The 11037-nt window shown below is 39.1% G+C and overlaps 1 protein-coding gene across 3 annotated transcripts in view; it reads left to right on the top strand.

Annotated features, from left to right (window-relative positions):
• The first annotated feature begins 3055 nt into the window (after positions 1–3055).
• NKTR (natural killer cell triggering receptor) overlaps positions 3056–11037 on the top strand; it is a 42612-nt gene continuing 34630 nt past the window's right edge. For 2 of the 3 annotated variants that reach the window (XR_001146294.1, XM_012735326.1), the window contains exons 1-2: positions 3134–3211; positions 3418–3498. Coding sequence is in view for 2 of the 3 variants with exons in the window: in XM_012735326.1 (XP_012590780.1) it covers positions 3441–3498 (58 nt within the window). In the remaining variant the exon portion in view is untranslated. Of the gene's footprint in view, positions 3212–3417; positions 3499–11037 lie in introns of all 3 variants that reach the window. The other variant, XM_004676274.2, reaches the window with a different exon arrangement.

Below are 11037 nucleotides of genomic sequence, written 5' to 3'. Positions count from 1 at the left end.
TGGCCCTCCCTGGTGGCGCAGCAGGTTAAAGCGCTACACTAAGAAGCTAAAGCCACTTCCGCATGAGTTCGATCCCCGCCTGCCCTGGAGGTGACCACATGGCACAACAGACCTCTCCTGACCCGCCCGCTGCTCCTCTCAGCAGTGTACTTTGTCGATCTGCCTGTTCTGCTTCCCACTGTCTCTGGTGAAGCCTCTCGCCACCTCGGCCTGTAATAAATAAAAATCCTTAAATAAATAAATCCTTAAAAAAAAAATTCATCTAAGGGGGGGGGGAAGGGAGGGAAATGCACGGGACTATGGAGGTGGCACAGGGGTGATTTGGTGATGGGAAACCCGTGGGGATTACAATTGAGATGAAAAAAAAATGTGCAAAATGATGTAAAAGTAAACTTTTTAATAAAATAAAAAAAAAATTCATCTAAGTTTCCACACTAAAAGTTCTGACTTGTTTTGCCATTGGTGTAGCCATTGAAAATCCAAATGCTAATTGTGATCCCACTCTAAAAGGCTAAACACCTAGAATCATTATCTGAAGACTCTCAGCTACCACGGGTTCTCCATCATGGTCATCATGGACACACGTTTCTACCATATTGAGGATGAGGAAGGAGGTACCAGTTTTATTGGTGGATACTAGCCATTGGCCTGCCTTTACCCAGCAGTTTCTTCATCTTAATCACAGACCAAATAGTACACCTTTGTCAAGTCATCTGAACTCACAGGACAGAATTAACAATATTTTGAGAAAGAAGGGAATTTAAGATAGAAGGTATTTCATCCTACTTATTTTACAGGTGAAGAAACTGAACTCGAGAGATATCAAGGTGATTTGCCCAAGCCACATAATCAAGTAACAGGAAATAAACTTTATGGGCATGCTGAGGTAAGAATACACTTCAGGGGATCTAAAGTACTTTAAGTACACCCTAAATTTAGTATTTTATTCTTGACCTTTGCAGCCAACTGTCCCACAGCACAGTAATTATAAAGCAGGGCTCCTTGCTTCTTCCACAAATCTTTGAATGAAAGTTAGCTTTACCAACTCATTTCATTTCCAAAAACACATATGCCTCACTTTTTTTTAAACCTATAGATGATTAGCTGTGACACTATAAGCAAAATCATCCCCAAGACCACTGAAGTTTCTCAGGTTGGCCTATGTTACAAATGTGAAACTCAGGAGAATATTGCTCTAATAAAGATACTGTACTCCAAGGAGGTACAATTGGCAACCTCTGATAGGGCTGGTACTTCCCTGATGGTATGCAAATCAAAGGCCTGTTGGTACCTCACACACTTGACACAGGTGCAGAAACAGGTTAAAAATGAAGGGACCCCAATACTGAAATTTACTATAAAGCCTCAGTAATCAAAACAATGTGCTTCTTAGGATGATTTAAAAAAAAAAAGTGTCAACAAGGATATAGAGAAATTAGAACCCTTGTGCATTGCAGATAGAAATATAAAATAGTGCAATCATTACAGAAAAAACAGTAAGGCAATTCCTAAAAAAATTGAAAATATCATTAACATGATCCAGTAATTTCACTCCTAGGTAAGAACTGAAAAAGGCTTCTAAAGGCTATTTTTAGCTATATTCCCAGCATTATTCACAGTAGCCAAAGTAGACATCCAAGTGTCTATCAGCTAATGAATGAATAAACAAAAATGAAACATTTGAATAATACTTAAAAATTACATGGATGAACCTCAACAACATTATGTTAAGTAAAATAAAGTAGTAACAGAAGGACAGGTATTGCATTCTACTTAAATAGCTGAAACAGTCAAATTCACAGAAGTGAAGGGTAAAATGGTGGCTATTAGGGGTTGGGGTAGGGGAAAGGAGTTGCTAACCAATAGGTACGAAATTCCAATTAGAGAAGAGGAATAAATCTCAGCGATCTGTATAATATTGCGTCTATTGTACTCTTAAAAATCAGTTTTGAGTATAGACCTCATATTAACTATTCATACCACAATAATGTAAAAAACAAATAAAAGAAAAAAGTAGAGGTGTTTGCCTGGGGAGAGGGTAATAAAGAGCTATTGTTTAATGGGTACAGATAAATAAAAATGTTTTGTGAATGGATAGGGCTGACAATGAACGTACTTAATGAACTTCATATTTAACAACTGTTGAGGTGGTAACTTTTACATAATTATATTTTGCCGCAATTAATAATAATAAATGTGGCATCGGCATGGAGATAGATAGATCAATGCAATTAAATAAGAGTCCAGAAACAAGAACCACACAAAGTCAATTCCATGGACAAAAGATGGTCGTTTTTAACCAACAGTGGTGGAACTACTATATATATATGGGGGTTAGGGGGTGGGAACTGGAGGGAGGAAAAGGGTTGAACTTCAGGCTCCCTCCATTAAGTCAAGTCCAGATAGGTCTAAAGACTATAAATTTCTAGAAGAAAAACTTCACGAGGTGGGGTAGGAGGAGATTTCTTAAGACAGAAAAAAAGCACAAATCATTAAAAAAAAATTGATCAAATGACTTCACCAAATTAAAAAAAAAACTGTTTTGCAGAAGCGACTATCAAAACAATGAAAAGATAAGACCCAGGGTGGGTCTTGCATGGACAAAAGATCTACATCTTTTGTAACCAGAACTCTTAGAAATTCATTAATAAGACGAAGAGATTTTTAAAAGGCCAAGGACTCGAACGGATGCTTCACAAAAGATATAGAGAAACGGTCTAATATTTGGGGTGTTTAAATCCTCCCTGCGCAAAAGAAAAAGGCCAGAAGCTCTAAGGCTTAATTCATTGACAGATGTAGACAAGCCCGAGCCTCGCGATAGCGGAAACGCGCAAACGGTCGAGACCCTGGAGAGCCGGCCAGAGGGAGCAGCGCAGGCGCAACCAAGAAGCCCGGACCCCGCGACAGCCTCCCAGGCTAACGAAGAAAAAGGGAGGGGCACAAAGGGACCCGACCAGGTACGGGGGCGCCGGCGGAAAGCCCCACGCGGGCTCCCGGACACGCCCACGTGCGCGCGCCCCTGCAGTTAACCATCCCCTTCCAGGTTGCGCTCTCGCGGTAGTTGTCCCGACTCTCGCGGGATTTAGCGTGGCTCCGGGCGGCTCGGCCCGGAGGAGTGGGTGGTGGTCCGTTAGTGGCGTTGGGCTCCGGCAGTGCTGGCAGCACCGTCTCCTCCGCTGTCGGGGAGCTGCTCAGGCTGGAGGCCAGCCAGGTGAAGAGCTCGCCCGCATGTGGGTGCGCACTGCGTGGGAGCCGGAAGGCCCGGAGCGGGAGGGTCCGGTGTCGGCCTCCCGGCTCTATCGCGACTGGGTGGCGCGAGGCGTCGGGGCTCGGCTCCGCCCCGGCCTCCGCCCCGGCCCCGGCCCGGGCCCCCGCCCCGGCGCCTGCCCTGACCGTTTTCCTCCTACTCTCTCCCAGCTCTTGCCGCCGCCTGGGTCGAGATGGGGGCGCAGGACCGGCCGCAGTGCCACTTCGACATCGAGATCAACCGGGAACCGGGTGAGCCCCACACTGGGGAGAGCTCCTGGGCCTGGGCTGGCCTGCGGGAAGGGGAGGGGTCTGTCTACATCAACCCTCCCCCGAGCCTTTTTGGGAGCGGGTAGGCGCAGTCAACACTCCCTATTTTCTGGAGCACAAACCTTCGTGGCCCTGGCGCACCTTTCCCACCCTCCTCGAAATCGGTCCTCGCGCTTCCAAATCCCATGCCCTCCTGCACACACACACATCACACCCCAGCCTGAATGTTCATACTACGCCTGGCACCAAGAAAAGGGATGCAATCCCTACAGGACGTCTTCTAGAAACCAAACACTCCAAATTCCAGTTTCTGCTGTCTTGCTTTGTCCTGTGAGATTTGGCTGCTTTTGTATTTCCCAATTCTTGTATATCACTAATAGATTAACTTGCCTTTTTTCCCTAAAGCTCTTTAGCCACAATTTCTTGGGCCGTGGGAAAATGACTTAATGTAGGTATTACGTCATGAACCAAACCATTTCTGTACGAACAAACTTGCAGTGTGGATGCACTTAACGTTGGTATTTTGTCTTCAGGAAGTGCAGCCATTCGTTACTATGTTTTGTTGAAAATAAAGTGTTCCCTTCTAAAGAGTTGGAAGTTAAGTAGCAGAGCACGCGGGATTCCAAACTCTTTTTATGGCTGTTTTTAGTATTTCTGACAAGCTTTCATTGGTGGCATATATATACAGTCTTGGTGCAGCATGTTCTTCAGCAGATTCTTATTGTGTTGTAGCGCTGGGATATAGCAATGAATAAAAGAAAGGCCTCTTCTTCCTGGTAGTTTATAGTCTGTTGGGGGAAGACAGTAAACCAAGAGAAGAAAAAAAAAAGGGTGACATGTAGGGAGACTACCTTAAGAGTTTATCAGAAAAGGCCATTTTGAGAAAATGGCATTTTAAGCACATAACTGAAGGAGATGAGGTGGATTATGTGTCTTTGAAAAAAACATACTAGTAAAGGAACCAACTAATGTAGGGGTCCCTAGGAGGGAAAAAAGCACGAAGAGTGGGTGTCTGGAGTGCAGGAAGGAAAGTATCAGGAAGTGGTTTGTAGTTAGTAATAAGGACTGATTCTGAGAAGGTAGGCTTTGGGTAAAGAGATAATGTGATCTTAGAAATTTTGTTGCAGTCTCTTTTTTAATATTTTGATACTTGGTGGATCTTATTCTACAGTGAATTCATTTAAATAACAGGGTTTATACTTCTTTTTTTTTTTAAAGAATTAAAAACAAAATTCCTGATAAGTAGAAATAAGACCAAGAAAAAGGTTCTATAGCCATATAAAGTACTTTTTTTTCTAGTACATGTTCATATCTTAGATTTGCAAATAACCTTATTGTGAAAGTTTCCAGAATATGTTGCATGAAGTTCAATCCTCAATGTACAAGGGGGTTGTAAACCTTTAGAATACACTGGTAGAAGTGACCTAGTACTCTTGAGAACCTTGTGTCACATACAAAATAAGGAATGCTTACATTGGTTTAGGCTGAACCATTTGATCATAGGTAATTTTATTTGGTTCAGTTTCACCTAATCTAACACTTCTCACTATATTATTCCATTAGGAGACACTTGATTTTTGCACAACTTTTTAAGTAGTACTTCAGTTGTTTAAAGTAAGATATGTTCTGCTTTGTAGTGTTTAACCTTTAGAACATGTCATTGAGTACTTAAGGAATACTTTTGATTTCTGTAGTTAATTATTCACTGGATATAGATAGTGATATCTTTATTTTGATAAGCCAAAATCTTCTAAGAGGGGCTATCCTGTCCACACTAGTGAGAGATCAGGAAGTACTGATAAAAACTGAGTTGATATAACAGAGAATATTTTCTTTTCCTTTATTGTCACTGGAAGTTTGTGTATTTTTTAGCACCAGATTAAACTTTTGAATTATAAAACCACCAAATGAATACAAATATATATTAAAGTCTGAAAGTCTTTAGATGACAAGCACACCTCCATTTATTGCACTTTGTTTCTTTTTATAATACCCTCCACTACTCACTAGCAAAAAGATAACAACTTGCTGAAGGCTCAGATACTGAGCCTTTGTTAGAACAAAGTGGTTTTAAGTTAAGGTATGTTCTTACTGTTCTTATGTTCTTTTTTTTTTTTCCTACCTTACTGTAATGCTCTTGGTCTTTTAATAGACTTCTGTATAAATTATTAAATAGACTAGTGTAAACATTATTAATATGTAATGGGAAACTATAAATTTGTGTAATTCACTCTATTGTGATATTCACTTTATTCATTTTTTTTTCCTTTCAGAATGTTTTCTAATTAAAAGTGCTAATTTTCAAGTATTTGGCTATTTTGTAATTGTCAGTGATTTCTAGTTTAATTCCATTATGGCCAGCAAACAGACTTCAGATGGCCAGACTGTATGATCTCACTTCTTTTAAATGTGTTAAGGTTTGTTATATTTTATTTTGGTGAATTCCCTGTGTGCCTTTGAAAAACATGTATATTTGGCTGTTTTGTGTAAAGTGTTCTATAAATGTCAGTTAGATCCAGTTGTTTAATAACAATGTTATTCATATCTTCCATAATGGTTCCGTAATAGCTGATTTTCTTTATACTTGTTTTATTGATTACCAAGAGAAGAGTAGTGTGTCTTCCATTGCTATTATTGTGAATTTGTTTATTTCTTTTAGTTTTAGTAGTTTTTGCTTCATTTGAAGTTCTTTTGTTAGGTGGACACACACATTGTAGGAGCATGTCTGCTTAGTGCATTAACCCTTTCATCATTATATATAAGTGTTATCACCTCTTTTGTTTCTAGTAACTTTTCTTGCTATAAAACCTGCATTGTTTGACATGCATATAGGCATTCCAGCTTTCTTACTAGTGTTATAAACTTTATTACTGCTCACACAGAAAGTGACATTTCCATTCTTTTACTTTAAACCTATCTCTACAAGTATATTTAAAGTATGATTGTTACAGGTAGGAAATCAATGGGTCTTATTTTTTAAGCTTTAGTTTTTAATTTATGCATACAGAACTGGGATACAGGCCAGAGGTGCAGGGGCAATGAGAGGCTTCACCAGAGACAGAGTGGGGAGCAGAACAGGCAGATGGACCAAAATACACTGCTGAGAGGAGTAGCAGGTGGGTCAGGAGAGGTTTGCCCCATCATGTAGGTCCCCTCCCAGGCCAGGGATTAAATTTAAGCTGCAGTGGCTGTGACTAGCTTCATAGTGCTGCGCTTTAACCCATTGCGCCACCAGGGAAGGCCCTAGATGAGTCTGGCCTCTATCCATTAGTACACCCTTTGTCTCTTAATTGATGTGTTCAGACTATTTACATTTAATACAATTCATAATTTACATACTTAATATATTTTTTTGTTCTGTTTTTGTTGTTTTTCCCGTCCCAGTACCTGTATCACTGCAGAGATGCCCTCTTTTCCTTTATGAGATTTTTTTCTGGCTCATAAAATGTTGGCATTTATATTTTATGTGTTGATTTAATATAGCTCTGTGTCTAGTTGAAATCCTGGGGACATGCTGACTGTTGTTGATGACGCTGTTGTAGTCAGTGATTAGCCCTATTAGGTTCAGCAGCAGGTTCCTACCCCACACTCTGCTGTTAAGGATTAGGTTCATGCATGTATGGATAAGTCCAGGAATCCATATACAGCTATCAGATTGTTGACTTGGGTTCCCTCTTTGCTGAGGTCTTTCCAGCACATTCTGGTGCTTAAGGTTCTCATTCCTGGTACTCTGTAGAAAACCAGGGTTTCAGTTTCCTTCTTCTGTTTCCTATGACTTTGTCTTTGAGACTAAGAGGCAAGAAGATAGAGAGTAAAAAGCACTGAGGTTATTTGTGACCATAGTTCCTCTACTCAAACAAAAGGGTTCCTCTCCTCTAGTTTTTTATGTGCTTGCCCGGTCACCACTGCTCTCACTTGCACTGCTCTCACTTGCGTTGGCCACTACAGAATTGCTTAGGGGCTAGGACTGGAGAGAATGGAAACAATAAAACTGAAATTGAGGTTTTCCTCATTTACTCTGACCTGTGGAAGCCCTCTGCTTCTTAGAAGATACCAGGTTATCCTTTGCACTCCTTGTGTACATAATATGTTCATGTAGGTTTCAGATTGCTTTTGAGTCTAGGTATGGGAGGAAAGCCAAATGGGAAATTTATTACCAACTTGGTGGACTTGTGTTGGAACTTAACTTCCCAGTCTGCCCGCTACCATTTATTTTTCAGTCTTTAAGTGAATCGTTCTATGCTTTCTGTTTAAGAGGTTTTAGTTGCATTCAGTGAGAACAAATAGATTTGCTGTCTTGTCTGAATCCAGAATTTCTTACAAAATTTTAAAAGATGTTAAATGGTAGAAATTAGCCAATCCTTTTTATCTTTACAAGTGAATTCATGTCTTTCTAAAGTATTAGCATTTTGTGGGAAAAATGATACCCAGCTTGAAAGTATAGATATGAGAACTTCATTTTCTGAAGGTAGGCTTATTCTTTGGTCACATTTAGTTCTCCAAGTTGTTAATAATTGATTAAACTGAGTATCTCCCAGAGCAGTTAGGAAATAGGAATCTTGTTATTTTTTCCCTCCTATGGTACCTTAAGAGCTTGCCTTTTCCTTACTGTTTTATTCAGGTCCTTGTGCCAAGGTGATGTATTGGAACCCAGTAGACCAGATTTTAGCTATCTATTACAAATTTAAGTCATATTATTCAAGAATGACCATTAAGTTTTACATTTTAGTAAATACTAAAACTCTTAATAAGGTAGGTCAGATTCGTAGTTGTCTTTGTCACAATCTTGCTACCAAAATGTAGCAAGAGCCAGTTGTATTTTGCCACATACGATTGTTAGCAAGCATGCACATACCTCTAAGTCATGCAGCCAGTTCTGTAAGTTTGATGAAGTCTCAGTTCTGGCCTTTTCATTGTTCCAACTACTTATGTAAATGATTCCTGCTCCTGAAAATTTTCATATGCATCTTTAGTATTGGGTACTAGAATGGTCCCAAATTATGACTAGATCTAGCACTATTTTTTTTTTAAGATTTATTTATATTTGCATATAAGAATTAGGTTATAGGCCGGAGGTGTGGGGGGTGAGAGGACTCACCAGAGACAGAGTGGGGAGCAGAATAGGCAGATCTACTGAAATACTCTGTTGAGGGGAGCAGCAGATGAGACAGGAGGGAGGTCTGCTGTGCCATGTGGGTTTCTCCCGGTCTGGGGGTCAGACTCCTGCCACAGTGGCTGATGATAACTTGATAGCACTGTGTCTTTAACCCGTGTGCCAACAGGAAGGCCCTGGCAGAGTACTTGTAATCTATTGTTTCTATTCTACTTTGTGAGTTGGGCTAAAAAGTCAATTAAATACAAATCCAAAATTCCAATACAAAATACAGTTTAGCATTAGATAATATATTTCAGTGTCATTTTTCTCTTTCCTCAGTTTTTAGATACTCTTTTTTTCTTGTATGACTTTGACACTTTAGAGGATTACACCCCCTCCTATTAAAATAGAATGTTACTCACTTTGTATTTGTCTAAGGCTTAAAGTTGGCTTTCAAAAGTACTGACCAGGATGTTTATTTAAAGAAATGGTCGATTTTGGAATTTTTCTTTATGTGGTCCTCAGTAATATCATAAAACCTTCACAATTTATCAAAATAGATAAAAATGGGGGTATAGTTGAAATGGGTGAGTTTACTGTTTACAGTTCACATACATCCAAAAAAGAGAATTGAAAATATATCTTTGGGCCCTCCTTGGTGGCACATTGGTTAAAGTGCAACTCTATGAAGTGCTCTGCAGCCACTGCAGCATGAGTTCAATCCCCAGCCAGGGAGCTGACCCACATGGCGTGGCAGACCTCTCCTGACCTGCCTGCTGCTACCCTCGGCAGTGTATTATTTCACACCGTCTATCTGTTCAGCTCCCCACTCTGTCTCTGGTGATTCCTCTCACCCACCACAACCCCGGCCTATACCCAGTTCTGTATGCACAAGTAAATAAATATTTAAAAATAAAAAAGAAGTGATACCAATAAGTAGTTTTAAGTAAAGAGGCAGAAAAATGTTTGAGTAATACTGTGACCTTGGCAGAGAGCCTTCTGACATCTTTGTAAAGTGGAAATGTACTATACAGTTTTACGTTAATGTGGTTCTAAAGATATCAGTATGGCCAAATTCCTTATATTGAAAATTACCCTTTAAACTTCAGTGTCAATTCAAGATGATTTGTCCTTGGGGAGAGAAAAAGAGAAGCATATGGGATCTGATTTGTAGTGGAGGAACAGAAGAAATGTTTCTTCCATCTCAATCGTACCCTGGGTCATAAGCTTATGAAGAGTGACTGGATGCAGTGTCCTGCATTATTTAAATACCTTCTTCAGTTTTTAGATACTTGTACATTAAGTAGTATTCCACTGAGACCTTGCCTACATAATAAATTTGTTGGGGAGAATAAACTCTACAATTATTTTACGGGTTGTGTTTTTTGTAGTATGTATTTAATGGGATGGATTGATTAAAGAGCATGATTTTAATGACACTGCTATTTGTGTTACCAGTCAGCATAGTGGGAAATGAGATGAGGGGACAGTTAAACAGAATTAGTAGGGAAAAAAATCATTCTTAATAGCAACAAAAAAAGCACTCCAGCTACTTAGCCATTGTGTGTGGACCCATAAAAAGAAAATTACACAATTTGAGAGGTATAAAGGCAACCTTAATAAAAGGAGAGATATATCCTATTCTTAGGAAGACTCGAATGTGTTGAATTTTCCCAACCATAACCTACATTCATTTGATTTCTACTCTAGAAAAATAACTTATAGGCTTACAGATGAAATTAACAAGATGATCCAGAAAGTTAGCTGAATTAAAATGCAACTTCTCATGCTCAGACTTTCATATTGAAAACTTTAATAAATCTATAAAGATGTTTTACTATAATTACTTTACTTTGTTCTTCCAACATAACTTTTTCCCGAAACAAACTGAAAATAAAAGGTATTATGATACTTCACCCTAATCACTTAAATATGTATGGCTAAAAATTATTCTACTTAATTCCTTTATCATTATCACACCCATGAAATATGTGTAAGTTAACAGTATAGTCTAATACATATTCCATATTCATATTTACCTAGTTGTCTCCACAATGCCTTCTATAACTTTTTTTGATGTGGGAATCCAATTAAAAATTAATATATGAGTTTGGTTGTCACACTTTGGTTTCTCTTAATCAAAAATAGTCCCTCTCCCTATCTCTACCCCTTTTTTGCACCCATGAGGAAAAGCATATCAGTGCTTATTTTTCCAATTACATATTTTATGCTCTTGATATTATGTCTCATTTTTCACCATTGCACATGTTTTCATTATTGTTTCTTAGAAATACTGTACATTTACTGGCTAGTAAAAACCTGAAATATTAACAGGGTTATATAGATTTTCCAGTTTTCTCTCTTTTTAAAAAAATTTTTGAAAGTTTTCTTTTTAAAAGGAAGTCTTGGGCCCTCCCTGGTGGCGC

This window comes from Condylura cristata, unplaced genomic scaffold (genome assembly GCF_000260355.1).
Source record: "Condylura cristata isolate star-nosed mole 26May11 unplaced genomic scaffold, ConCri1.0 scaffold00004, whole genome shotgun sequence".
NCBI lineage: Eukaryota > Metazoa > Chordata > Mammalia > Eulipotyphla > Talpidae > Condylura > Condylura cristata.
Note: the sequence above shows the minus strand (reverse complement) of the source record. Positions and strands in the feature narration are given on the sequence as shown.